Below are 27,101 nucleotides of genomic sequence, written 5' to 3' on the forward strand. Positions count from 1 at the left end.
AAATACTGTATGATGTGCCCTGAGATTGTCATCTTTGGCCTTGGTACAGCAGTTCGTCTTAGAGCATTTTGGAAATATCAGTGCTAGTTGGGGAATGCAGAGAGACAAGCAAACCCGGGAAGATTCATGGAAACAGCAGCCTGGATTGCCTTGTAAAACAATGAAAAGCCGGATTACGTTTAGCCACTGCCGTTTTTATAGGCATGTCAGGAGTTGCTTTTAATCCTTAGGGTTGCCTTAATGCACTTTCGCAGAGGACATCTCCAGATCCCAGCCAGTGAATGCTCCCTTCGGCGCTGAGGCCAGCAGTCTTCAACACAGGCGTCCCTGTAGACCTGAAATTCAGCTGCAGGTCCTTGGTCAACGCTATTCCTCCTACCGGACTTTCTTCTTCGCACAATTCCAGAATGCATGCAGGGTGGGAGGGTGCAGTGAAGGAAATGAAGGCTATTGTTTTTGTTTCTCCAGATCCTCCCAGGCCTCTGTTGCTGAACAGTGGATTTTGAGATAAACACGTTGTAACCAAAAACATATTTTCCTACCACGCCCCACCCACTCTTTAGTTATTTTAAATAAACACAAGACGGGCATGTCAGGTATCATGCCAAACATAAGGCCTAATGTTAAAAAAACACGGTTCCAGTTTTTGCTGAGGATGCATTTAATACTTTTTTGGGAAAATTACAGTGCCTGAGCTGATCTGTGATACAAACCAAGATGTGAGATGAAGTGCTTCTTTTTAAATGAAGATATACAAACAAGACCCCCTAGCAACAGGGAGAGCTGAATTCTGCTGCACTGCATGATATTAAAAGGGCCATGCATTTCCTTTTAGTGGTGGTTGATGAAAAGAGCCCCCAACTATAAAATGTGGCCGGGCGTGGTGGCTCACGCCTGTAATCCCAGCACTTTGGGAGGCCGAGGTGGGCGGATCACAAGGTCAGGAGATCGAGACCACGGTGAAACCCTGTCTCTACTAAAAATACAAAAAATTAGCCGGGCGTGGTGGCGGGCGCCTGTAGTCCCAGCTACTCGGAGGCTGAGGCAGGAGAATGGCGTGAACCTGGGAGGCGGAGCTTGCAGTGAGCCGAGATCGCGCCACTGCACTCCAGCCTGGGTGACACAGCACGAGACTCTGTCTCAAAAAAAAAAAAAAAAAAAAAAGTGAAATAGGCTTTATTTATGGGCAACTAGCTTTTGACCACTGTGGAACTTTCAGTCAGTGTATGGGCCTATTTTTTTCTTTCTTTTCTTTTTTTTTTGAGATGGAATCTTACTCTGTTGCCCAGGCTGGAGTGCAGTGGCGTGATCTTGGCTCATTGCAACCTCCGCCTCCCGGGTTCGAGTGATACTCCTGCCTGAGTAGCTGGGATTACAGGTACATACCACCACACCCGGCTACTTTTTTTCTATTTTTAGTAGACAGGGTTTCACCATGTTGGTCCAACTGGTTTCGAACTCCTGACCTCAGGCAATCTGCCCGCCTCAGCCTCCCAAAATGCTGGGATTACAGGCATGAGCTTTCGCACCAGCTGACCTTTCTTTCTTTCCTTTTTTTTTTTTTTTTTTTAAAGAGACTGGGTCTTTTTTTTTTTTTTCTTTTTTTTTTAAAAAGACAGGGTCTCACTATGTTGCTCAGGCTGGAGTGCAGTGGCTATCCACAGGCATGATCATAGCTTTCTGCAGCCTCGAAATCCTGGGCTCCAGTGACACTCCGGCCTCAGCCTCTCGGGCAGCTGGGATTATAGGTGTGCGTCTACGCTTCTGGCCCAGGGTCTTACTTTTGTGCCCCATTCTTTGTTTTAAAGTATAAATACATTTTTAAAAAGTCCTGTTCTGCTGACAAAGTACATTCTATTGACTTTCAAATGAGTAAGAAAGAAAATAAGGACAAAACAATGCCAAAAACACAACTCCAAATCATGTTGCTTTATTTAAAATGATGAACAAGTTTCACCCAAGCGAAAGTTAAAAATACCAACCCAGTGACAGATCCACAGGCATTTCATGGCAGACCCCATGGCTAGACAGACACAGGACAGTGTTCTGACAACTCCAGGAGGCACGAGTCCGCAGAAGACAGTCCCAGTTCTTCTGCAGCATCCAGTCACCTTGGAGACAGCTGGCCAGGGCTAGCTCTCCTTCCAGGAGGTTCACTGGGGCTTAGATGACTTTTTTTTTTTTTTTTAAAGACAGAGTCTCGCTCTGTTGCCCGGGCTGGAGTGCAGTGGTATGATCTCAGCTCACTGCAACCTCTGCCTCCCAGGTTCAAGTGATTCTCCTCTGCCTCAGCCAACCCAGCTGGGACTGAGCAGGCATGCCACCACGCCTGGCTACTTTTGTATTTTTAGTAGAGACGGGTTTCCCTGCATGTTGGCCTGTTGGCTGGTCTTGAACTCCTGACCTCAAGTGATCCACCTCACCAATGCCTCCCAAAGTGCTGGGATTACAGGGGCGAGCTACTGCACCTGACCAAAATTTTTTTTTTGAGACTGAGTCTCTGTCAGCCTAAGCTGGAGGCAGGGCGCTGATCCTGGCTTCACTGCAAGCTCCGCCTCCTGTTCACGCTTTCATTCTCCTGCCTCAGCCTCCCGAGTAGCTGGAACTACAGGCGCCCGCCACTGCGCCCGGCTTATTTTTTGTATTTTTAGTAGAGACGGGGTTTCACCATGGTCTCGATCTCCTGACCTTGTGATCCGCCCGCCTCGGCCTCCCAAAGTGCTGGGATTACAGGCGTGAGCCACCGCGCCCGGCCTGACCAAAATTTCTAAACTAATAATGAAAGTTGAGAGCCACCGCCTGGGGGCATAAGTTCATCTAGTTTTGCTGTATAGGGTGTCACACCTTGACACAAGCTAGTGGGAGGGGAGTGCGGAAGAAGCTGCCAGACTCCACTTCAAATCTACCAGCAATACCAGTACACGCATCAAAAACAACTTACTTGTGGAAATACTAAAGACAATCTAAAGAACCTACAGCTGGGGCATCCTTATACGCCGCCTACCTCCTACACAGCATTTTTTACATTTACTGCAAAAATTTTGTTCCATCCTATACTCTTGTTTAAAGTCCTAAATCCAAGGCTGAGTCTCTAGTAAGTTTGTAAAGCACTTGCACCAGCAACTTTTCCACAGATCCTTAGTTTTGCTACTTTACGAAGAAGCTGTTACTACCTTAAGTATACAGTGGTGTTAATTACGCTCTTTCATGTAGAGCCCGTACACCTGCATTTAAGAAGGTCTGCACTTCCTTCTACCTGCCCTCACCAGCGGCCTTGTGAGCAGCTGCACATTCACTGTCCATTAAGCTTGTCAGGGATCTGGGCTTGTCACCACATCTCCAGCACCTCAAGAGCAGTGCCTGGCCCTCAAACATCTATTGAACGCTTGAATTATTAAGACACGGACAGCTACAAGAATACAGCAAAATGTGAATAATGTTCCTCTTTTCAGTGGCTCTCCCCTCAAGGATGTCACACTAAACATCCCAGTACCACTAACTGCAGAGGCACGTACATGGATTCTTCCAGCTGATGGTGAAGCCTCATCCCCAAAGGTCCTCATACCCAGGGTCCTCCTGATGTTCTCAGTCCCCAACTCATGTCTCTCCCACCCTGGTCCTTCCATCAGAAGTTAATAGTCTAAGACCCCTTCTTCCAGGACCCAGCTCTTTGGTTTTAAGATCTGCTGTCACCTTGGAGAATCATCCCTGAAAATAATCTAACATTATCTCCTTCACTTTATTGTTGTTGGCACCCTTCAATGGAGTAACTCACGCCAGATGGGAAGAAGAGTTAACTTCTGAACAAGTGGTCTCTGGGTACCCACTCTTCCTACCCTACACTGGCCACCTGCCACCATGCCACTCCTTTCTCACACACGGTTTCCCCACCTTGCCCCTGCTGTGCTTACATAACAGAGAGCCTGGCTAGCCCACAGTGACAGTAAGCAGGGTAGGGGGTAGGGCTGCTGAATTTCTGGCCTGGCAGGAATAAACAAAGCATGTCCCAGGAGCACATAATCTGTACTATCCAGACACGGTACTATCCAGAGCTGACTTGGGCCTATCAGGTATGTTATTCCCCTCATTTCTGGAATACTGTTACCAAACAGGAATCACCTTTAGCATCTGGAGAAGGAAAACCAGGTGGCTAATCTTTATTTTCTAGATTATTTTTTTGAGAGATGGGATCTCACCATGTTGCCCAGACTGGTCTTGAACTCCTGGACTCAAGCGATCCCCCTGCCTCAGCTTCCCAAAGTGTTGGGATTACAGGTGTGAGCCACTGCACCTGGCCTGGGTGGCTAATTTTTAAAATTCAAAATTTCTGCTCTACGATCCAGACCACTGGCAACGTGTCCTACCACGCCCCCTGGCGGCAAATAGCCTTTTTGGGCTTTATTTTAATTTTAAACTGAAGTTTAGAGGAGTGGTTGATAGAAAATTGAGAGGAAAGTAAGGAAAAAGGGCAAATGTGGCAGCACAGGAGCAATACTGGGAAAAAGAAAAAAGCTTTTTGTAGATGGCAAGAAAAGTCTTTTTAAAAAGCAGGAGGAGCAACACCACTCAGATGTTACTACCAAGAGATTATACATTCAGAGTTTGACTTTATAGCCAAACACATCCTGTGCCCACCACAGAACCAAGGGAGCTGTGGGCGTGAGGGTAAGGCGGGAGAGCAGCCCCCATGGCAGGCAGGCAGCACAGTTCTACCTACCCAGCCACATACTGGGTTTGGCATTTTAGGAGGCAAAAAATTGAACTAAGACAAAAATAGAGAACCAGCCTCCTAAAGCCACATGACCCAATGTCAGGAAATGACAGTCTGTTAATAACAGTGGGCAGAGACCTGTATTTTCCTGGTTACACCTGTTTCTAGTGGCTATTTTGAGAGGCAACAGCACACAATTCTAACGCATCCACACGCAGCCTCCCTGCCTGTGAACACTGCAGTGAGAGCTCCTTCCCACCTGCCTGCCAATGCCTCCAACGCTCCAGCCCAGGCAGTGCTTCCAAGTGGGCACCATGGCCTTGACAACCCCTCTTATTTTTTATTTAAGTTTAGTTGAATTTAGGGACAAATTAAGGCAAGCAGGTGAATCAAGAGGGCAAGAGATGTCACCTGCTGGTCAATCCCCAAAAAGTCATCCAGTTACTTAGAAGTATCAACAGACCGCAAAGACTAGACCTGCCATCTCCAATTTACTCCCCATGTGTAACACAAGCCACCCACTTAACGTCTGTAGGTCAAACAAATGAGGAACGCCAATCTCAGAGTACCTTGCAAAGTGAGCGCTTCTTAGGGATCCTGTGGTGGGGAAGAATGAAGCCTATTCATACTTTAAGTTCTGTGGTAAGAGCACACTGCACACCATTCCCACTCTATGCAAACAAAAAATCCCAATGTATCACCCCCCCCAAAAAAATACACTACACAAAAACACCCCTGAAATTTCAGTCTCTATGATGATGGAGAAAAAGATAAGGAATCCTAAGACAGACTGAGCAGTGGGTGATGGTGCTGGGTCACTGCCACTGAATGCATTTGTGGGCTGATGGTGACATACTGGAAGGAGGGCAGACTCCAAGTCCTTCCGACACATAATTGGCTCACATACAAAGTCCACTCACCACTCTCAGTGTCTCTGTGGTACACAGCTGGCTCTGTGGAAGCTCCTTACCAACATCCGTGAGTAACAGACACAACAAGACGTTACAAGGATCACACCCCGCCAGCCTTGTGGTTGACCGGCTCGGTTTTCAATGAGACGGCACAGAACCTTCTTACCCAACATCCCATTAGCTTCAGTGTTTCACTGAGCTGGCCGAGCTGTTAAACTTCTTGATAATCTATCCTTAGGAAGCAGTAAAAACAGCATTTGACTGAAGATAGGAGCTTGGACCAGGGAAGGAATATCCAAATTCAAAGAAGACAGAGGAGAAGGTAGGAGTAGAAGACGTGAGAACTGAGTTGGGTGGCTGCCAAAAGCTTACGCTGAAGCCACCTCAGGGAGAGTCTCTTTATCTGCTCAGGGGTGAGCCCGGCCTCCACAAGTGTCCCTAATCCTGCCAAGGAAAGTACAACTGCCTGTAATCAGCACGTAGACAGCATGCTGGGTGCAAAGCTGGAAGGCAATGTTAAAAGCAGGACCCCCGGGACCCCACGTGGAAGTCATGGCAGGGCTTTCTACAGAGTTTTTTTACAAATTACAAAGTCACAGATCAAGTGCAGATATAAATCTATAATAATAGAAACAATTTAAAAAGGCAAAAAGAGTCTAAGTATGGCTGTGAAAGGACATCAAAGGTTGAGAAATGCACATTCTAGTTTGATTATGTCACTTGAATTTCCCCGTTGAATTTCAGCTAACCCACAGAGAATAGAGAATACATGATAGGAGGGACTGTGGGTCCTGCACTTCCCCAATGCATTTAAGAAAGACTCGGCTGCTGGGGGAGAGAATGTAACAGGAATGTCACCTTCAGCAGTCAAGGGCTTCAGACATTCAAAATCCTGTGAACGTCAGTATTAAAACATATATATATATATATATATATATATATTTTTTTTTTTTTAAAGACAGGATATCACTATATTCTCCAAGTTGGTCTTGAACTCCTGAGCTCAAGCGATACTCCTGCCTTGGCCTCCCAAAGTGCTGGGATTACAGGCTTGAGCTCATGCCCAGCTTCACCTTCAGTATTTTACTATCTTCCAACAATTTCTCTTAACCCTTCAACCAGCACATCAAAGACCTGTAGCATTTAAAGACCGCAGACAAATGCAGAGAGTGAACAAATTTCATTATGAGCCTGTTACATGCCCAGGTGCTTGCAAATAGATGTTTAAGTTTTAACTTATTTAGATCCAATCTTGTACTTGGAGATGTGATTAAGTTTTTATAAAAGCTGTGTGAGGTGGCTCATGCTTGTAATAATCCTACTGCTTTGGGAGGCTGAGGTGGGGGGATCACTTGAGGCGAGGAATTCAAGACCAACCTGGGCAACACAGAGAGACTTCGTCACTACTAAAAATAATAATAAGAATTAGCTGGCCGGGCATGGTGGCTCACATCTGTAATCCTAGGACTTTGGGAGGCCGAGGTGGGTGGATCACAAGGTCAGAAGTTTGAGACCAGCCTGGCCAATATGGTGAAACTCTGCCTCTACTAAAAATAAAAAAATAATTAGCTGGGCGTGGTGGCGCATGCCTGTAATCCCAGCTACTCGGGAGGCTGAGGCAGGAGAATTGCTTGAACCTGGGAGGTGGAGGTTGCAGTGAGCCGAGATCGCATCACTGCACTCCAGCCTGGATGACAGAGTGAGACTCTGTCTCAAAATAAATAAATGAATAAATAAATAAATAAGCTGAGTGTGGTGGGGTGAATCTATAGTCAGCTACTTGGGAGGCTGAGGCAAGAGGATCGCTTGAGCCTGGAAGGTTGAAGCTGCAGTGAGCCATGGTCATGCCACTGCACTCCAGCATGGGCAACAGAGCGAGACCCTGTCTCAAAAAAAAAAAAAAAAAAAAAAAAAAAAAAAAAGAAGAGTTCTCTGCTGCTGTCTGATTTGGCTGAGCACTCAAGCAGCAATGGCAAACTGGGAGAAAATGCAAGAGACCATGCCTCAGGTTCTGCAGAAGATGCCGGGTGACTTTTCCAATGGCTCTCCCTTCACTGCTGGGACAACGACTCCACAGTCAAGGAGGCGCAGCAGCAGTCACTGCTTTCCCTCAAGACCATCAAGAGAAGAGCAATAAGGGAATGCTCTGGTATTCTCAAAGGAAAACATTTCCAAGATAGAAAATGGATTCAATTTTTATTAAATAAAGGGTTTTTTTGGCACCATTCACATTCTCTTGCCTTTCTGAGTAAAACAAGCCGCGTTTATCTGCATCGGTAGCAGAGGGAAAGCTACTGGAGCAAACGCTAAGTGAATGGGTTCCCGTGCCGAGGGCGTCCTCATTCTCAGGCTCTGTCAGGCCTCCCCTTGTCTGCAGGACTGGACAGGCCGCCCTCCCCAGGCCCTGCCCTTGCCGCGAGCGTGTCCTTCCATACAGACAATAGCCTTGCTGGGTCACCTGGAGGAGCTGCGCTCTTTGCTGACACAGTCGTCCTGGGAGGTGGTGTCCCCGTTTCCCACCATGCTACACGTCCTCCTCTTCTTCCTGCGGTGCACTGTCCCATCGCCCTCGGATCCAGACTCGCACTGGACACAGGAGGAGAGAAAACAAGGAGTCAGCCTGGACGCAACCCACTTCTTCATTAAACAAACCTCTGACCTCGGGAGACAGCACAGATATTGGTCACTTTCTCCCAGATGCAAAGCAGTCATTATGGGAGCTCCACAATGCAGCCTTCATAGCCACCTCCTTGGATGTTCCTGGCTCCCTAAGAATTTCAAACTTCCCTCAGAGGCCAAGTATCCCTCCACTGTTCTCTTTTTTTTTTTTTTTTTTTGAGACGGAGTCTCACTCTGTCGCCCGGGCTGGAGTGCAGTGGCTGGATCTCAGCTCACTGCAAGCTCTGCCTCCCGGGTTTACGCCATTCTCCTGCCTCAGCCTCCTGAGTAACTGGGACTACAGGCGCCCGCCACCTCGCCCGGCTAGTTTTTTGTATTTTTAGTAGAGACGGGGTTTCACCGTGTTAGCCAGGATGGTCTCGATCTCCTGACCTCGTGATCCGCCCATCTCGGCCTCCCAAAGTGCTGGGATTACAGGCTTGAGCCACCGCGCCCGGCCCACTGTTCTCTTAACGGTGCAGTTATTTGTCTGAATACGATACCCATTGTAAAAATCTTTTAGTCAGAATTCTGAAAGTGCATTATGAGATTTCACTCTACCAACAGAGCCTGATGCATGAAAGGAACTAGGTACAGCACTGAACATTCCCAGAGCCCGTTTCCCGCCTGACGAGAAAAGACTCAATCAGTAGACTGTGTGAAAAGACAGAATTTTTTTTTTTTTGAGACAAAGTCTCACTCTGTCGCCCAGGCTGGAGTGCAGTGGTGTGATCTTGGTTCACTGTAGCCTTCACCTCCTGGGTTCAAGCGATTCTCCCGCCTCAGCCTCCTGAGTAGCTGGGATTATAGGTGTGTACCACCATGCCCAACTAATTTTTGTATTTTTAGTAGATATGGGATTTCATCATGTTGGCCAGGCTGGTCTTGAACTCCTGACCTCAAGTAATCTACCCACTTTGGCCTCCCAAAATGCTAGGATGACAGGTGTGAGCCACCGCGCCAGGCTGAGATAGAAATTTCACCTGTTCGAGGTGCAGGGCCCTCTCACCCAGTATTACTGTCAGCTTCAAGTTTAAGGTCACTGGATTTGCTGAATTTCTAGGCTTACAATTCACCATCCATGGGGGAAATTCTTCATATGAGCTTCGAGGTCAGAAGGATGAGTTTGAAATCTGACACTGCTACTTCATCTTAAGCCATTTACTTCACTAAATCCCCAAACACCCGATACCTCGAGGCTGTTTTAACAGTTCTTAGCTGGGCATGGTGGCTCACGCCTGTAATCCCACCACTTTGGGAGGCTGAGGCGGATATCACCTGAGGTCGGGAGTTTGAGACCGGCCTGGCCAACATAGCGAAATCCTACTAAAGTATATAGAGTTTATAGTCTCTACTAAAAATACAAAAAAAAAGGTGGGTGTGGTGGCACGCGCCTGTAATCCCAGCTACCAGGGAGGCTGAGGCAGGAGAATCACTTGAACTTGGGAGGCAGAGGTTGCAGTGAGCCGAGATCGCGCCATTGCACTCCACCCTGGGCAACAAGGGCGAAACTCAGTCTCAAAACAAACAAACAAACAAACAATTCATGCACATGTGCGAAGCTGTAAAATGGGCAAGATACACCACTCAGCAGGAATGGTGACAACTGTAACCCTTAGACCAAGGTGGAAAAACTTCTATATCCTTCTCCTGGACAGGAGGAGGAAGAGTCACACCTGGTTGTGGCTGAGTGACATGAGCCTTGGAGGCTCCAGGAGCCAGCCAGCGAGCGAGCAAGGCCTCACCTCTGAGTCGGAGTCTGACGAACTGGAGCTGGAGGAGCTGGAGGAGTCGCTGGAGCTGTCGGAGGCTATCCCTGTGGACTCCTGAAGGTCAACCGAGTCTGCCAGGACTGCCAACTCGGGGTGCTCTTGCTTCAAGATCCTGAGAAGCAAGAAGTGTTGTTCTCAGTGCACTGACAGCCATACCCACTCACAAAGACTCACTTAGAGTTGAGGCCTGTGTCTCTCAGAAACACCTGGGAATGCCAGGTGTGTCCATTCAGAATGGGTACTGTATAATGGTGAGGACAAAACCCCAGGCTGGGAACAAGAGAAACCCAATACAGTGCCCGAGTTTTTCTGCAAGGAAAACTATGCTAACTACACACAATATACTACCACCTGCACAAATGAGCCAGCTATGCCACCAACACACGAGGCACAATTTTCCTTTAGTCTTAGTTTTATTCCCTTGGGAGAAAAAGTTCCTCTTCCTAGTTTTATTTCCTGAACCTTTCCCAGCTGATTTTTAAAAAATCTTTCCTTTCCACAGCACGGCACATAATGATCAGAGCTGCATTGGTTAGATTCTATTTCTAAGAGCAGAAACAATTAGATTTGTAAGAAATACGAGGTGTCAAATAACAGAGATGGTCCCCCCTCACTGGGATCGTAAAACTGAACTGAAGAGCAGCAGCCCTCCCCTTCAGAAACCTTGTCTGGCATCCACTGTAACCAGTGACAAAAGGCCTGTTGTATGATAAGGCCTGCGGTGTGACCAGATCGCAGCACGCAGTGGCCTACGGGGCGGGGTAAGTGGGCCTCAGATGCCCAAGAGTCCAGGGAGAACAGAAGCCACCACCCTTACTGGCCCTCTCAGCAGGGAGGCTGAGCACAGAACAAGCCAGAATCCCTCTCTTACCCCGAGAGCTGGTCCCTCCAGGTCAGGGTTGGGACACAGTGGCACGGGGTGGCTGTGGGTGGCTTGCACTGCCGCTGCCCGTGCTGTATCTGTTCTGTGGATAAACAGAGGAGCTAAGTCTCCAGGGCAGTCACCTCACTCACAAGAACTCAAGGTATTAAGTTCAAATGGGAAAAATGCTTCTGGGTAAGAAAAATAAATAACCCAAATAAAACCCAAATAAAATTAGCTAGCGCTAGCTTTGAAAAACAAAAAACAAAACAAAATGAGAAACAATCCCAATTATGACGTTTTGACTGACTGGCTTGGATTCAACATGCAGAGTCTCACCCTGCCACCTCGAGGCTGGCAAACACCCTGAGGACTCGCCCTGACCTTGGCCCCTCTCTCTTCTACCCAGAGGATCGGCAGCCCCAGCTTTGCCCAGGCCTGTCTGCAACGCGCACACAACATCGCAGCAGTGGACTCGCCATTTTATCTCTGGGGTCGAAATTGAAACCAAGCAGAAATAACAACAAAATGACTCTCACCTATACCATTTCCTTGATAACTTTGGTCTCCCTCTTACCGTCTTGTGCCATACCACAGGGAAGTTGGTGCTGCTGGCAAAATTTTGGGTGATGGCGATAGTAGTGTCGAGATTGAGGACAACATGCCACCAGCCTCCTGAAATCCAACAAATAAAAACAGTTAAACAAGGTTTGATCCTATCTAATTACTGTGTAACACACACACCAGAAATTGGGAACTCCTATCCATAAGGGAGAGCCTACAGACATACAGGGTAGTAAATGTTCCTTCTGATCCAGGGATTGCAAATAACTTGTTTGTGGAAATCAAGTTGTACTGGAGCACAGCCATGCCCATCTGGTGACGGATTGTCTAGGGCTGCTTTCCAGCTACAAGGGCAGAGGTGAGTAGTTGTGACAGTCTGGCTCACCTAAAATATTGACTCCCTGGCCCTTTATAGAAAAAGTTTGTTCACTCCTGTTAATCCAAAGCTGTGACCAAAAGTGCAAAAGCATAAAGTTCTTCAGCTTCTAGGAAGAGGACACCTACTTTAAATACGCTCACTTTCCTTCACTTACCAAAGTGCAGTTGTCTGGTGTGGGATTTCCTGACTCAACCCGGACAGTGCTACAGTGCATCAAAAACCCAATTTAGGCTGGGCTTAGTGGTTCACACGTATAATCCCAGCACTTTGGGAGGCTGAGGCAGGAGGCTTGCTTGCACCAAGGAGGCCAGCCTGGATAACAGTGAGACCTCCAACTCAATTTACAGAATTAAACCCTGGCTGGGGGTGGTGGCTCACACCTGTAATCCTAGCACTTTGGGAGGCTGAGGTGGGTGGATTGCCTGAGCTCAAGAGTTCAAGACCAGCCTGGGCAACATGATGAAACCCCATCTCTACTAAAATACAAAAAATTAGCTGGGCGTGGAGGCATGCGCCTGTATTCCCAGCTACTTGGGAGGCTGAGACAAGAGAATCGCTTGAACCTGTCAGGTGGAGGTTGCAGCGAGCCGAGATTGTGTCATTGCACTCCAGCCTGGGTGACAGAGCGAGACTCCATCTCAAAAAAAAAAAGGAATTAAACCCCAATTTACAGAAACACAAATAAGTCGCTACCCATATACAAAGACAATAGGTGACTACCGCAGATAAAGTTGCATCTTTACATACAGCTTGTTTTTTGAGACGGAGTTTTGCTCTGTCACCCAGGCTGGAGTGCAGTGGCACAATCTGAGCTCACTGCAGCCTCCGCTTCCTGGGTTCAAGTGATTCTCCTGCCTCAGCCTCCTAAGTAGCTGGGATTAACCAGGCGCCCACCACCACGCCTGGTTAATTTTTGTATTATTAGTAGAGACAGGGTTTCACCATGTTGGCCAGGCTGGTCTTAAACTCCTGACCTCAAGTGATCCACCCACTTCGGCCTCCCAAAGTGCTGATATTACAGGCGTGAGCCACCGCAACCGGCCTACATAGTTTATCAAGAGTTTTACAGCCGTGTAAAATGTGAACAAGAGCTCCCAAAGTATGTGACGCTATAGATACATTACTGTCAGAGGTAAGTACCAGTTCATTTACCAGGCAGCATCCAAAGGATTTTCTGGACTCACTCTCTAACAGTTCTGCTTCAAAATGACAAAATATTGAAATCAAAGAATGTACTTTCTTCCAGTTCATCTATACCTGGTACAAAGACAGTCTCTCCTGGTTTTTGTAAGATTTCCAGGGGTTTGAATTCAGGTGGCCAGGTTGGAAGCTGTGTTCGGGGATAAATAACATTAAACCAGGTAATGGCTTCGTCTTGCTGGTTCCCTCCTTCCTCTCGGGTCACCTTGATGAGTTCCCTGGGAGTGCTAGTAGGAAACAGGCACCAGCGCTTGTGGCCCTGAACTAAGGCATTCCAGGCACTGGTTCCCAAAGGGTCGATGTGAATCCCAGTTCCAGAGCGTGGTGGCCCCATCACAAACCACCTACAGAATGGAGATATCCAAGATGTGAAGTGTAATTTAGTTACACACATACCACACAAAACAGTAAGTTTTTAGTTTTTCTTTTTTTTTTGAGAGAGTCTTGCTCTATCACCCAGGCTGGAATGCAGTGGTGTGACCTTGGCTGACAGCAACCTCTGCTTCCCCAGGTTCATGCGATTCTCCTGCCTTTGCCTCCTGAGTACCTGGGATTACAGGCGCATGCCACCATGCCCGGCTAATTTTTGTATTTTTAGTAGAGGCAGGGTTTCACCATGTTGGTCAGGCTGGTTTCGAACTCCTGGCCTCAAGTGATCAACCACCTTGGGCTCCCAAAGTGCTGGAACAGGGTTGAGCCACGGCACCTGGCCAGGTTTTAATTTTGTGATATATTATATCATCTTTATTTCAAAGATTGTATAAATTCTGGTACACAGAAACACTAAGCGCATTTTTCATGGACTGATTCCTAACAAAATAAGAAAAATCAGCTGGGGCGGTAGCTCACGCCTATAATCCCAGCACTTTGGGAGGCCGAGGCGGGTGCATCACCTGAGGTCAGGAGTTCGAGATCAGGCTGACCAATACGGTGAAACCCCATCTCTACTAAAAATACAAAAATTAGCTGGGTGTGGTGGTGGGCACCTGTAACCCCAACTACTCAGGAGGCTGAGACAGAAGGATTGCCTGAACCCGGGAGGCGGAGGCTGCAGTGAGCCGAGATCGTGCCACTGCACTCCAGCCTGGGCGACATAGGGAGACTCCATCTCAATAAAGAAAAAAAAAAGAAAAAAGAAAAGAGGCCGGGCGCGGTGGCTCAAGCCTATAATCCCAGCACTTTGGGAGGCCCAGACGGGTGGATCACGAGGTCAGGAGATGGAGACCATCCTGGCTAACACGGTGAAACCCCCTCTCTACTAAAAATACAAAAACAGCCAGGCTGAGGTGGTGCGCCTGTAGTCCCACACCTACTGGGAGGCTGAAGGCAGGAGAATGCGTAAACCGGGAGGCCGGAAGACTTGCAGTGAGCTGAGATCCGGCCACTGCCTCCAGCCTGGGTGACAGGAGTGAGACTCCGTCTCAAAAAAAAAAGAAAAAGAAAAATCCGCGAATCACGGTGTATTGCTGGACTTGTTAAAAATTTCCCTTAGAGATCCAGTGGTTCAGCTGGGGCAGCGGTGGCTCAAGCCTGTAATCCCAGCACTTTGGGAGGCGGCCGAGAAGGATCCACGAGGTCAGGAGATAGAGACCATCCTGGCTAACACGGTGAAACCCCGTCTCTACTAAAAATACAAAAAAAAAAAAAAAAAAAAAAAAAAATTAGCCGGGTGTGGTGGCAGGCACCTGTAGTCCCAGCTACTCCGGAGGCTGAGGCAGGAGAATGGCGTCAACCCAGGAGGCGGAGCTTGCAATGAGCCGAGATCGCGCCAAGGCACTCCAGCCTGGGCGACAGAGCAAGACTCCGTATCAAAAAAAAAAAAAAAAAAAAGAGATCAGTGGTTCAACTTTAGCTGCACATTCAGGTCACCTGAAGAGCTTTCAGAAATTCTGATGCCGGCATCACCCGTATTAAATCAGTCTCCCCAGCAGGGCCCAGACAGGCCTTAGGAGCCCCCTAAGTGAGTTCAATGCACAGCTGAGAGAGTACTCACTGTTTCGAAAAAAGATTACCAACTGAACTCAGTGAGCAAATGCTGTTGTAGATAAGATTTTAACCACAGGCCGGGCGCGTAGCTCACACCTACAGTCGCAGCACTTTGGGAGGCTGAGGCGGGCGGATCACCTGAAGTCGGGAGTTCGAGACCAGCCTGACCAACATGGTGAAACCCCGTCTCTACTAAAAATACAAAATTAACTGGGTGTGGTGGCGCATGCCTGTAATCCCAATTACTCAGGAGGCTGAGGCAGGAGAATCGCTTGAACCCGGGAGATGGAGATTGCCGGGAGCCGATATCGCACCACTGCACTGCAGTCTGGGCAACAAGAGTGAAACTCCGTCTCAAAAAAAAGATTTTAACCACTTAGCTGCAGAATACTTTACCTGTAAGGGGGCCTCCGCTTCTCCCCAGCATACTGGAAAAGGTCATCAGTGAAAAACTTGGGCACCTTGTAGTCTTCCAAAAGTTTCCTTCTTTTAGGGTGTTCACCATAGCTGCTGTCAAAGATGTAAAGGGGACTGTCATCTCGAGTGCTCTCCATGTACTCGATGTAGTATTTCATCTTCATCTTCACTGAGTAGCCATCGTTATCCTCTCCACACTTGAACTTCTGGTTCCGATATTTCCTTTTCAGGCGCTCCAGAGTCCATTTCTCCTGCGCAGACCAGCCCTCTTGTGCATTCAACAAAACCACGGGCTTGTAAGGTCTTTCATACCGCTCCACAAACTCTTCCACAGACAGCTGTAAAGCATCTGCCCTTTCCACGTTATCCTGAGGGAATTAGAAAAGACCTGTCCAGTTAAAAAAAAAAAAAAAAAGAAGTCCAGTGGCAGATAAGGGTGTCCCCAAGGCTAATTGGTAATGGCAAACCGAAGGAAGTTGACTCTCATCTGGCTCCTCCGGGGTGGGGGGAGGGCGCGTGCGTGAGGCCACGTCGTTCCTACAGCCACCCCCTCGAGAGCCTTGACAGCCAGGTCCCCGAGGGGACCCGCCGCCCAAAGGAGTCAGGGACGACCGGCCTTCTAGTTGAGAGCGCCACAGGCATGGGACTCCCGTCGTCCGCCGGAGCAGACGAGCGGCCACAGCATGGGAGGAAGCAGGCCCGCCCCGGAATCCGCGCCTCGGGGACCCCAAACTCCGCGGGGTGCGGCTGAGCCTCTACGAGGTCCCAGGTGCCGCGCTCGGGGCGACGGCAGCCCCGGGCCCAGAGAAAAGTGCGCAGCGGCTGGAGGTGCCGATGCCCGGCCTGGCCACCCCCACCCCACCCGCTCACCGCCACGGCCGCCGGGCTCAGCGAGAAGCTCTCGTAGTAGTTGTGCCGGGTCCAATCCAGCGAGTCCTTGAGCTCCGGCCGCGCACTCCGCTTGGCCTCGCGGATGCGCTTCTTGCTCTTGTGGTTCATTCTGCGGGGTCGCCAGCTGGTTCCGCTACGACCTCGGCGCAGCCCGCTTCCTGCCACTAACGCACCCCTCCCCGGCCTGGGCGGCGGCGACGGCGGCAGCACCAAAACGCCCTTCGCTCAGTCCCGGCGCCTTTAAAATCGCCTTCCAGAAAATTCACTCCCCAGCCACCTCCCGAGTCTCGGGTTGGGCAAGCGGCCGCTGTCTTCCCCGCCCCCACGCCTCTCGCGGTCTGCCATTGGCTTCGGCGCCCCTGGGGTCCGCCCTCACACACGGCGGGCCTTCGCCATGTTGGGAAGGTCACGTCGGCTGCGTCACTGCCCCGCCCCGCCCCGCCCCTCCCGCGCGGCCGCTGTGCGCATCACTTCCGGTCGCGCCAGCCGCCGGTTGCCAGTCCTGCGAATCTGTGTCTCTTTCGCCTTGCTCCGGGGTTTCTTCGCTTGCAGCGCGGCAGGGTTATCACCAGCGCCGTGCTTTCCCTTTCTTGCAGTCAGGTGCTAGAGCCACGTGGCCCGGGGCTTCCCGCTTGCGCAGCCTGGCAGCCCGGAGCCTTCCACGGTCCCCCGCCCACCCGGGGCCCAACGACGCCCCCCTGAGCGAGCACGATTTCCGAGGACAGGGGGTCCGGGCCCAGCGCTTTCGATTCTCGGAGGAGCCGGGCCCGGGAGCCGACGGGGCCGTCCTGGAGGTCCACGTCCCGCAGGTGCGTGCAGCAGCACCCGCCGGGAGGCGCCTGAGGGCAGGAGCGGTTCTCGGCTGACTTGGCTGGGGTCCTGAGGGACGGCGGGATGCGGACGCTCAGCTGCGCAGCTTCCTGCTTTAGGTTGGCCCCCGGAGCGAAAACGTCGGATATGAGTCCCTTCGGTGCATTAAATGTCTCTCAGTAAGAATTTTGGAGACCCTGCCAAGAAGTGACCCTGGTCACTATGTTGGTCAGGCTGGTCTCGAACTGTAAGCTTAAGTGATCCTCCCGCCTCGACCTCCCACAGTGCTAGGATTACAGGCGTTAGCTTCCGCGCCGGGCCGGCTTTCTCCACATCGAATCGCTCTTTCCAGGAAAGTGACATTCTTGACTGACCTCTAATGCTTCTTTTGATCTTGTTCAAGGGTTTCTTGATTCATCCTTCTCTCTCACTTTTGTGTGAGTTTTGGGACCAGGGTTTCCAGTTTTATTTGGTGCCCTAATAGTTTTTTCGGTTGGACCTCGCTTCTTTCTCTAAGCTCACAGCTGCCACAAAACTCTCAATGATAATTCTTTTTCTTTTCTTTTTTTTGAGACACTGTCTCGCTCTGGCGCCCAGGCTGGAGCGCAGTGGCGCGATCACAGCCCACTGCAACCTCCAGCTCCGGGGTTCAAGTGATCCTCCCGCCTGCCTAAGTGCTGGGATTACAGGAGTGAGCCACCATGCCCTGCCTGTCTTCGGTTTTTCAAAGCACTTTCACGTTGCTGTATTTCATTTGGTTTTAACAGCAGCCTGTGAGGCATGTCCCATGCTAAAGAAACAGCTTTAGAGAAGTTAAATGGCAGGCAGAGGCGGGAGGATCGCTTGGGACCAGGAGTTTGAGACCAGCCTGGGCAATATAGTGATACTACGTCTCTACAAAAAATAGAAAAATTAGTCAGGCATGGTGGCGTGTGCCTGTAGTTCCAGCTATTCCGGAGGCTGAGGTGGGAGGATTGCTTGAGCCAGAGAGGTCAAGGCTGCTGTGAGCTATGATCAGGCCACTGCACTCAGGCATGAGCAACAGAGCAAGACCTTGTCAAAAAGAGGAAAAAAACCAAAAGATTGGAGTGGAGGCTATTTCTGATTGTCTCCAAACAGCTTCACGTTTTATTGTTTTTGACCCAGACGCTGGCTTTCTTGCCCTGGAGTGCAGTGGTGGGCTCACTGCAACCTCAACCTCGGGCTCAAGTGATCCTCCCACCTCAGCCTTTCAAGTAACAGACTACAGGCGTCGGCCACCACACCTAATCTGGCTTCAGGGATTTTTTTTTTCTTTTTTTTTTTGGAGACGGAGTCTTGCTCTGTCGCCGAGACTGCAGTGCAATGGCACGATCTGGGCTCACTGCAACCTCCGCCTCCCGGGTTCAAGTGATTCTCCTGCCCTTCAGCCTCTGGAGTAGCTGGGATTACAGGCTCAGCCACCATGCCTAGCTGCTAATTTTGTATTTTTAGTGAGAGACGGGTTTGCCATGCTGGCCAAGCTGGTCTTGAACTTCTGACCTCAGGTGATCCACCCCCCTCGGCCTTCCAAAGTGCTGGGATTACAGGCGTGAGCCACTGCGCCCAGCTGGCTTCACGTTTAAATACACTTGCATTTCCTCCTAAATGTAGGGGGTGATGGTACTGCCTGTGAGAATAGAAGCCTCTTTTTCTTTTTTTTTTTTTCTTTTTGGAGTTGGAGTCTTGCCTGTCACCAAACTGAGTGCAGTGGCATGATCTCGGGCTCACCGCGAAACTCCATTTCTCCCGGTTCACGCCATTCTCCTGCCTCAGCCCGGAGTAGCTGGGACTACAGGCTCACCACCACGCCTCGCTAATTTTTTGTATTTTTAGTAGAGACGGGTTTCGACTGTTAGCCAGGATGGTCTCGATCTCCTGACCTCATGATCCCCGCTCACCAAGCCTCCCAGTGCTGGGATTACAGGCGTGACCCACCGCCACCGCCTGTGGTTTGTTTTTTTTTTTTTTTTTTTTTTTTGAACGTAGTGTCACTGTTTCCCAGGCTGGGAGTGCAGCGCACTCGGCTCATTGCAACCTCCTCCGGCCCGTGTTGAAGCTGAGCCCCCGCCTCAGCCTCCCAAAGTGCTGGGATCACAGGCGTGAGCCACCGCACCCGGCCCCTGACTAAAACTATCTTATTTGCTTGCTCGTTGCCTGTCTTTCTACAGTAGGGTATGTGCTCAGGGAGAGCTACATCCCCAGTCTAAGAATGGTCCCTGATACTCTTGACACTAGAAGCACTTGTTGAATGAAGAATGCTATCAAGAGTTTCTATCACATTGCATTGCAGTTTTATATTCCCAAAGGTCATGGATTGCTGAACAGGGTTGCCATTTTTGTAATGGATGCCAATGCCTGACAGAAATTGCTGTATAAATGATTCCAACTTCCAGCAGCTAAATTATTTATGGCACACAAAAACATTCTTTTCAGGTCCTGCATCTCCAGTATGGAATGTATGTTTGGCCCTGTGCTGTGGTCCTGGCCCAGTACCTTTGGTTTCACAGAAGATCTCTGCCAGGCAAGGCCATCTTAGAGGTACAGATGCCCCTGAAGTTTCCAGAGTTCTGGGTTATGTTCAGATGTGTTAAGTTTACATGTGTATACTGCTTGTTATTAGCTTTTGTTAAGTATTTTTAAATCGGGTAATTTAACTAGTTTGTAAGGTCTGTGAGCTAAGAATGTTTTGTTTTTGTCTTAAGGTACAGAGATAATCCTGGAACTTTTTTCATTTAAAAAGTGGTTTTTTTGGCTGGGCACGGTGGCTCACGCCTGTAATCCCAGCATTTTGGGAGGCCGAGGCGGGGGCATCATTTGAGGTCAGGAGTTTGAGACCAGCCTGGCCAACATGGTGAAACCCTTTCTCTACTAAAAATACAAAAATTAGCCAGGCACAGTGGTGCATGCCTGTAATCCCAGCTACTTGGGAGGCTGAAACAGGAGAATTGCTTGAACCCTGGAGGCAGAGGTTGCAGTGAGCAAAGATCGCACCATTGCCCTTCAGCCTGGGCAACAGAGCAAGACTCCGTCTCAAAAAAAAAAAAAAAAAAGAAGTGGTTTTTTAAAAAAGACACTGGGTGTGATGGCTCACACCTGTAATCCTGGTACTTTGGAAGGTTGAGGTGGGAAGATCTCTTGAGCCCAGGATTTTGATACCAGCCTGGTCAACATAGTGAAACCCTGTCTCTAAGAAAAAAGAAAGAAGTGTTAGAGACTATAGGTGGACCACAAAGCCTAAAATATTTACTCTCTAGCCCTTTAGTTTGCTGACCGCTATTCTAGATGAAGCCCCTGAATCCCTTCCACGGCTGTGGCAGTCTTTAAGGCCATTGTTTTAGGCGTCCCAGCAGTGTCATGCAGGCTTTTTACATTCAGGTTGCTGTAACAAAATACCATAAACTGGGTAGCTTATAAATAACAGAAATTTATGTCTCTGGCCGGGCACTGTGGCTCACGCCTGTAATCCCAGCAATTTGGGAGGCCAATGTGGGCAGATCAGCTGAGGTCAGGAGTTCAAGACCAGCCTGGCCGACATGGTGAAACCCCATCTTTACTATAAATAGAAAAAATTAGCCAGGCCTGGTGGCACATGCCTGTAGTCCCAGCTACTCAGGAAGCTGAGGTAGGAGAATCGCTTGAACCCGGGAGGTGGAAGTTGGAGTGAGCTGAGATCATGCCACTGCACTCCAGCCTGGGCGACAGAGCAAGACTGCATCTCAAAAATCTAAAAATAAAGACATTTGTGTCTCAGTTCTGGAGGCAGTGAAGTCCCAGGATCAAAGTCCTTACAGGTTCAGTGTGGTGAGGGCCAGAATTCTAGTTCAGTACCTCTGTGTTCTTAAGTGCCTTAAGAAGCAAGGCAACTCTCCAGTGCCTTTTATAGGGGCACTAATCATGAGAACTCTGCCTTTATGTAATTGCCCCCCAAGACTCACATCAGATGGGTAATTAGGATTTGAACATATGAATTTTGGGTGAACACAAACGTTCAGACCGTAGTATAGCCCTTTCTGTTTTTGGAAATGTTGAGATTAGTGTAAAAAATGTATCCCATTCTCTTTCTAACCTATCTGGCCTCAGACTGGTGAAGGCTTGGAAAAACCATTTTTACCACATTTGCAGAAATAGACTTTCACACCATACTTAAGACCAAAGGCTAAATAGACAAACCAGAAGCTTAACATCCCACTCTTAACTTTTACTACACCAAGTAAATGAAATTAGGGGTAGGATTTGGCACACACCTCTGGCCCTAGTTGTAATTGCTAGGCACTCAGAATTAATCTCTATGTCCTTCCTTGAACTGGAAAATGGGAAGCTTCTGTTTATGCTAATACTTATGAAGGCATTCTCTGGTATTATTTCTTAGTGTCTACAAAGCGTCTTGCCACTTTCAAGGCCCAACTGGAAAATCTTTACTAGAAAGCCATGTTACAGATCTGTTAGGTTTTAGCTACAGAAGAGCAATCAACTATAGAACATGCTAACAGAAGTGAAAACTAGGCCGAGTGCTGTGGCTTATGCCTGTAATCCCAGCACTTTGGGAGACTGAGGCTGGCAGATCACTTGAGGTCAGGCGTTCAAGACCAGCCTGGCCAACATGGTGAAACCCTGTCTCTACTAAAAAATACAAAATACTAGCTGGGTGGCTGGCCATGGTGGCTCACGCCTGTAATCCCAGCTCTTTGGGAGGCCAAGACAGGTGGATCACCTGAGGTTTGGAGTTCGAGACCAGCCTGACCAACATGGAGAAACCCCGTCTCTACTAAAGAAATGTAAAATTAGCTGGGCTTGGTGCACGCCTGTAATCCCAGCTACTTGGGAGGCTGAGGCAGGAGAATTGCTCAAACACAGGAGGTGGAGATTGCAGTGAGCCAAGATTGAACTCCAGCCTGGGCAACAAGAATGAAACACTTGTCTCAAAAAAAAAAAAAAAAAAAAATTAGCTGGGCTTGGTAGACAGCTACTCAGCAGGCTGAGGCAGGAGAATCACTGGAACCCGGGAAGTAGAGGTTGTGGTGAGCCGAAATTGCACCACTGCACTCCAGCCTGGGGAACAGAGCAAGACTCAAAAACAAAAAACAAAACAAAAACAGCAAGACTCAAAAACAAAAAACAAAACAAACAAAACCCCAAAAACTGAAAATCATGGCAGAGGAATCAAGTGCCCCAAAACTACTACTGTGTGCATAGCAATTAACTGCCAGTTACGATACATGGCCCTTTAATGTTAAAATTGAAGGGTTCAGCTTTTACCCTTTAGCAGTCGATTCATAAGGAATGCACTTTTGCCATGTTTATAGTAATGTTCAGTTGTGGTACACGTTTTACAGAAAGAAACCCAGATTGACTGACTATGCTTACTTAAAAATGAAAGAATGAAAAAGTACTAAGATTCCCAATTTTTTGCAGTTCCAAGTATAATTGTTAAATGCCATCTTTTCTAACTTACTAGATTGGAGCTGGAGTGAGCCTTCCAGGAATTTTGGCTGCCAAATGTGGTGCAGAAGTAATACTGTCAGACAGCTCAGAACTGCCTCACTGTCTGGAAGTCTGTCGGCAAAGCTGCCAAATGAATAACCTGCCACAGCTGCAGGTGGTAGGACTAACTTGGGGTCATGTATCTTGGGATCTTCTGGCTCTACCACCACAAGATATTATCCTTGCATCTGATGTGTTCTTTGAACCAGAAGGTAAACTTTTTTGGCTCAATAGTACATTTGGCCAGTGATGCTGTATGAAAGTCTATTCATAAATCCTTTCTTCTCAGATTTTGAAGACATTTTAACTACAGTATATTTTTTGATGCACAAGAATCCCAAGGTCCAATTGTGGTCTACTTATCAAGTTAGAAGGCAAGTATGGATAACCCTAGCTTACTTTTTGTATGTAACTTAAGCCTTACTCTACTCTACCCATGCAATGTATAATTTAATAAAATATATCTGAAGCAAAACAGAAAAGGCATGACTTTAAAAAAACCATTTATTTTTTTTTTTTAAGTGCTGACTGGTCACTTGAAGCTTTACTCTACAAATGGGATATGAAATGTGTCCATATTCCTCTGGAATCTTTTGATGCAGACAAAGAAGATATAGCAGAATCTGCCCTTCCAGGAAGACATACAGTTGAAATGCTGGTCATTTCCTTTGCAAAGGACAGTCTCTGAATTACACCTACAACTTGTTCTGGGACAGTATCAATACTGATGAGCAACCTGGCACACAAACTATGAGCAGACCCCTTCAGCTTGAGAATGCAGTGGGTCTGAAGATGGTCAAGTCTGTTTGCATCAGATTTTGATGTCACCTAGACAACACTTACATTAACTCATATGAAACAAAAATTAAAATACATATTACAAGTACTTGGATTGTTCCTTTGTCATTAAATAGGATATAAATTAGGTTGAGAAGGGGGTATCACAACCTCAAGAAAAGTGCCACATTAAAGCATTGCTTTTAGGTGTTCAACTAGCATTTCCACTTTAACTTAGGAAATGATAGGCACTAAATATTCCACTTCCATACTATGCAGTCAGCAACAATCACAAAATTGCATAGTTCCTTCAAATAAATGGGGGAAAAAAAGACCAGGACATATTCTGAGAAAAGCTAACACCAAGAAAATGTTTTAATTAAACTACAGAAACAATGGTTATAATACAGAATATTCATCAGCAAAAAGATACACCATGTTATAAGTACTTACAAAGTTACAACCATTTGCTTCCTTAACATTTTCCATGTTAAGTTCATACATGTAGATATGATCAGATTTACCATTTTTAGGGGTAAGAGGGAAAAAAGGTGTATTTATCATCAGCTAGATGTGCTCACTGTATGCTCCGTTATTTATATGCAAGGCCCGGGTGACTGGAAGTGCAGTTGTCAGGCATTTTAATAAACTGGACAGCCATTTGTTTCTGCACGACAAGGCATCTTTACACAGGAGCAATCGGGAGAAAACAGGAAACAGCCAAGCACTCTGCACTGCAACACGCCACCTTAACAGCTAACCAGCATTACTCAACTGCTACACAACTGCGCCTAGTGCACAAAAATACATAAGAGAAGAGATTAGAATTGTGTTTGATAAACAATCCTTTCAAAAAATCAAGTCTTTTCACCTGAAAAGTCTTTATACAAATTTGGGTTCAGATTACCATTTAGATCTGAAGGTAAATAACATATACAAATTTACACCAACTTTTGTAGGTTTTTAATTTTAAGGAATGAAGGCAATGCTGAGTCAATCTCTTGACAGCTTTAGGCTGTGTGTAATGGCTGCACACGTTTTCCTTAAAAGTCAGGAGGCCACAAATTAGGTTACCAATCTGTTTAATTTCAAACAAAAAAAGTCAGCACTATGTAACAAAATGAAATTTTACCTCAAATATCCAAATCCAATAATGAAATCTGAAGTCGTTCACCTCACTAAATTACAAGAAATTTGAATAACAGCAACAAAATGGCACATAAAATGAAGTTTGCCAACTGAGGCAAAGCTTAAACAAGTAAAAAGTTAGACAAATGTTACAAAATAACCTTTTCAATAGCCAGTTGCTTGTTCCAAGGACTCTTCTTCGATGGACTGAGTATGTGGTCCTTTTTCCCCAAGTCCTCCGTTTACACTGCTTGCCGATACATCTAGGTTTGAAAAGAAAGAAGTTCAGCTCACCTTCCATTAAAGTGCACATGGTTTCAGTTTCAGGCATGTACTTACTAAGGCTCTGGTGAAACCAGTAGGGTACAGAAATGTTCCACCCAGCCATGTTTTTTAAAGGCCCAATTAGGAAAATTTCACAAAGGCTACCATCAGCATGTACAAGTTTGAATTTACATATTCCTGGCCAAATACCCAAGGTGAAGAAAGGTAAGGGGAAGAAAAAAAAAAAAAAGAAAAAAAAAGAAAAAAAAAAGGGCTGTATCCAAACAAAAACAACTCGAAATCAGAGAATTGGTCTATATTTCATTAAGATAAATTGTTTCAAATGAAACATTGGTAATTGAGAATACTACTTTAATATCTGAGCTACTTAGGGCCCTTTCCTTTTTAAAAAATAGGACCAAACAATTTAAGAGTTAAAGACACACTATCCTTTCCCCACCCAGTGCAATACCTGTAACTTTCTTTTGGGGTTCCAAATGTTCACTGCTTCTTATTGCAATTCGTTTGCCACATCCATTAGAATATGAAGTCCCAGTCAGTACAACAATAGTTGAACTGATTGTTTCTCTAAGAGGATAGTGCATCTTTAACATTTAAAGACAAACCTGCTCCAATACACGCCCACAGAAACTGGTCCCTGGAGGATCAGCCAAATCAGTTAAAATCTGCAATACTGGCCAATATTCTTTTATCAAACAGGAGACCGCAGCTTTAAAGGGGGAAAATGCAGACGTTGGATAAAAACAGCAAGAAATAGTCATTTTCATTAATAGGTCTCAAACAGTTTATGAAACAGCCATTATTATCTAAGCTTCATACACATCCTTTCTGCAGACCCCTCTCTTCAGTATTACTCCCAAAGGTGAGTAACCTCCGAGCAGCACTCCTAACGATAGGAGTCATTCTTACATTAACACGGCTCAAAAAGACCTACCCCAAATCCCATTTATGAATTAGGGTTATGTGTCTCGGATTCCCAGACATTACCATTTTCTTAAGAGGACACCGCTCCTTCCTCTTCAGGACTCTTAGGAGGACTCTTCGATCGCGACCTGGATTTGGATTCCCTCTTGGACACCGGCGGAGGACTCCTGGACCGAGATCGGGACCTGGACCGCGAGCGAGATCTGGAGACCGAGGAGGACTTGGACTTGGACCTTCGCGCGGATCTGGACTTGGAGGTCGACCGAGAGCGAGAGCGAGTGCGGGACCGAGACTTCGAGCGGCTGTAGCGAGATCGGCTGCGGGACCTGGAACGGCTCCGACTCCGGGATCGGCTGCGGCGACGCCGCCTAGGGCTGCAGGCGGGACGAGCAAGCACAGCGGGGTTAATTCCAGGCAGCGGGGCCGGCCCCGCCCGCGCGCTCCCGCCCAGGCCGCCATTATCTCGCCGCCAGACGCCATTTCCCCAGTCGCGAGGCGGGGTCCTCCGCCCCGCGCCGCCCACACCCCGGCCACTCCCGGGTCGCAGACGGCGGAAGCTCGCGGGGCGGCCGCAGGGTCCGCGGCGTGCAGCCCCCGCCCCGTCCGAGCCCGCACCACGTGCTTCGCCGCGGACCTTTGTGAGGCCGCCCGGGTCTCCCGCGCGCCCCGCCCCGCCTCCCGCGGTCCCCTCAGCCCCGTTTACCTGCGGCTCCGGCGTCCGTAGCCACCGCCCCCATACCTGCGGGGTGGCGGTCCCCGGCGGCTGTGGTGTGAGTCCGGGGGGCGGCCGTAGCGCGCCATTTGCACCCGCAGCTCGCGGCCGTCCAGCACGGCTCCGTCCATGGCATCCATAGCGTCCTCGGCGTCCCGCTTGTCGTGGAAGCGGACGAAGGCGAAGCCGCGGGACTCCTTGGTGTAGCGGTCCCGCGGGATGTACACGTCGCCAACGCGCCCGTACTTCTCGAAGACGCGCCTCAGCGTGTCGGGCGAGGTGCGGTAGGTCAGGTTGTCCACCTTGAGGGAGGTCATACCCTCCACATCGGGAGGGGGGCGGCCGTAGCTCATGGCTCTGACTGGCGGCCTGGAGCCCCACGAACTGGCGCCGACTTCCTCAGCTCTGGACGGTGCGACGCCGCGCCTCTTAGGCAGTTGCTTTCCGCGTGGGGACGCTGGGAAAGGCCTTGCAGGAAAACAGGGCAGACAAGCCCCGCCAGCGAGCGCACCTGAGCAACAACTGAGCGGGTGGCCGGCCCCAGCGCCCGTTTATAGCGCTCCTCACAAAATGGCGCCCGCGCCACCCGGAAATGAAATCCTCTGATTGGCC

The 27,101-nt window shown here is 48.4% G+C and overlaps 3 protein-coding genes across 16 annotated transcripts; 1 reads left to right on the forward strand and 2 right to left on the reverse strand.

Moving 5' to 3' along the window:
• Positions 1–14: 14 nt before the first annotated feature.
• Positions 15–16,786, reverse strand: JMJD6 (jumonji domain containing 6, arginine demethylase and lysine hydroxylase). Of its 4 annotated transcripts, none has more exons than XM_009191311.4 (7): positions 16,331–16,786; positions 15,440–15,828; positions 13,115–13,401; positions 11,454–11,589; positions 10,026–10,164; positions 8,081–8,208; positions 15–488 (listed from the first exon to the last, which is right to left on the reverse strand). In XM_009191311.4, exons 1-7 carry the CDS (start codon positions 16,457–16,459, stop codon positions 227–229), a joined length of 1,470 nt encoding a protein of 489 aa, XP_009189575.2. In that variant the 5' UTR covers positions 16,460–16,786; the 3' UTR covers positions 15–226. The 4 variants fall into 4 exon arrangements, 2 of the variants coding, with proteins under 2 accessions (XP_009189575.2, XP_017806490.1); XM_017951001.2 differs by lacking the exon at positions 15–488 and adding an exon at positions 3,721–6,066; XR_002517804.1 differs by lacking the exon at positions 15–488 and adding an exon at positions 10,924–11,012 and having other exon boundaries at positions 7,800–8,208.
• A 31-nt stretch (positions 16,787–16,817) lies between these two features.
• Positions 16,818–23,549, forward strand: METTL23 (methyltransferase like 23). 4 transcript variants are annotated; one of them, XM_003913498.5, is made up of 5 exons: positions 16,818–17,160; positions 19,616–19,720; positions 22,638–22,875; positions 22,953–23,037; positions 23,186–23,549. In XM_003913498.5, the coding sequence occupies exons 2-5, from the start codon at positions 19,637–19,639 to the stop codon at positions 23,349–23,351; spliced, it is 573 nt and encodes a 190-aa protein (XP_003913547.2). In that variant the 5' UTR covers positions 16,818–17,160; positions 19,616–19,636; the 3' UTR covers positions 23,352–23,549. The 4 variants fall into 4 exon arrangements, with proteins under 4 accessions (XP_003913547.2, XP_009189588.1, XP_031513661.1 ...); XM_031657801.1 differs by lacking the exon at positions 16,818–17,160 and adding an exon at positions 17,336–17,513; XM_009191324.4 differs by lacking the exon at positions 19,616–19,720.
• SRSF2 (serine and arginine rich splicing factor 2) lies at positions 23,150–27,093 on the reverse strand. Of its 8 annotated transcripts, XR_639410.1 has the most exons (5): positions 26,481–27,077; positions 25,841–26,151; positions 25,459–25,562; positions 24,730–24,831; positions 23,150–24,231 (listed from the first exon to the last, which is right to left on the reverse strand). XR_639410.1 is itself a non-coding variant. In XM_003913493.4 (3 exons), the coding sequence occupies exons 1-2, from the start codon at positions 26,840–26,842 to the stop codon at positions 25,848–25,850; spliced, it is 666 nt and encodes a 221-aa protein (XP_003913542.1). In that variant the 5' UTR covers positions 26,843–27,077; the 3' UTR covers positions 23,150–24,831; positions 25,841–25,847. The 8 variants fall into 8 exon arrangements, 2 of the variants coding, with proteins under 2 accessions (XP_003913542.1, XP_009189585.1); XR_639409.1 differs by lacking the exon at positions 25,459–25,562; XR_639407.3 differs by having other exon boundaries at positions 23,150–24,831.
• Positions 27,094–27,101: the final 8 nt, after the last annotated feature.

This window comes from Papio anubis, chromosome 17 (assembly GCF_008728515.1).
Source record: "Papio anubis isolate 15944 chromosome 17, Panubis1.0, whole genome shotgun sequence".
Taxonomy (NCBI): Eukaryota; Metazoa; Chordata; class Mammalia; order Primates; family Cercopithecidae; genus Papio; species Papio anubis.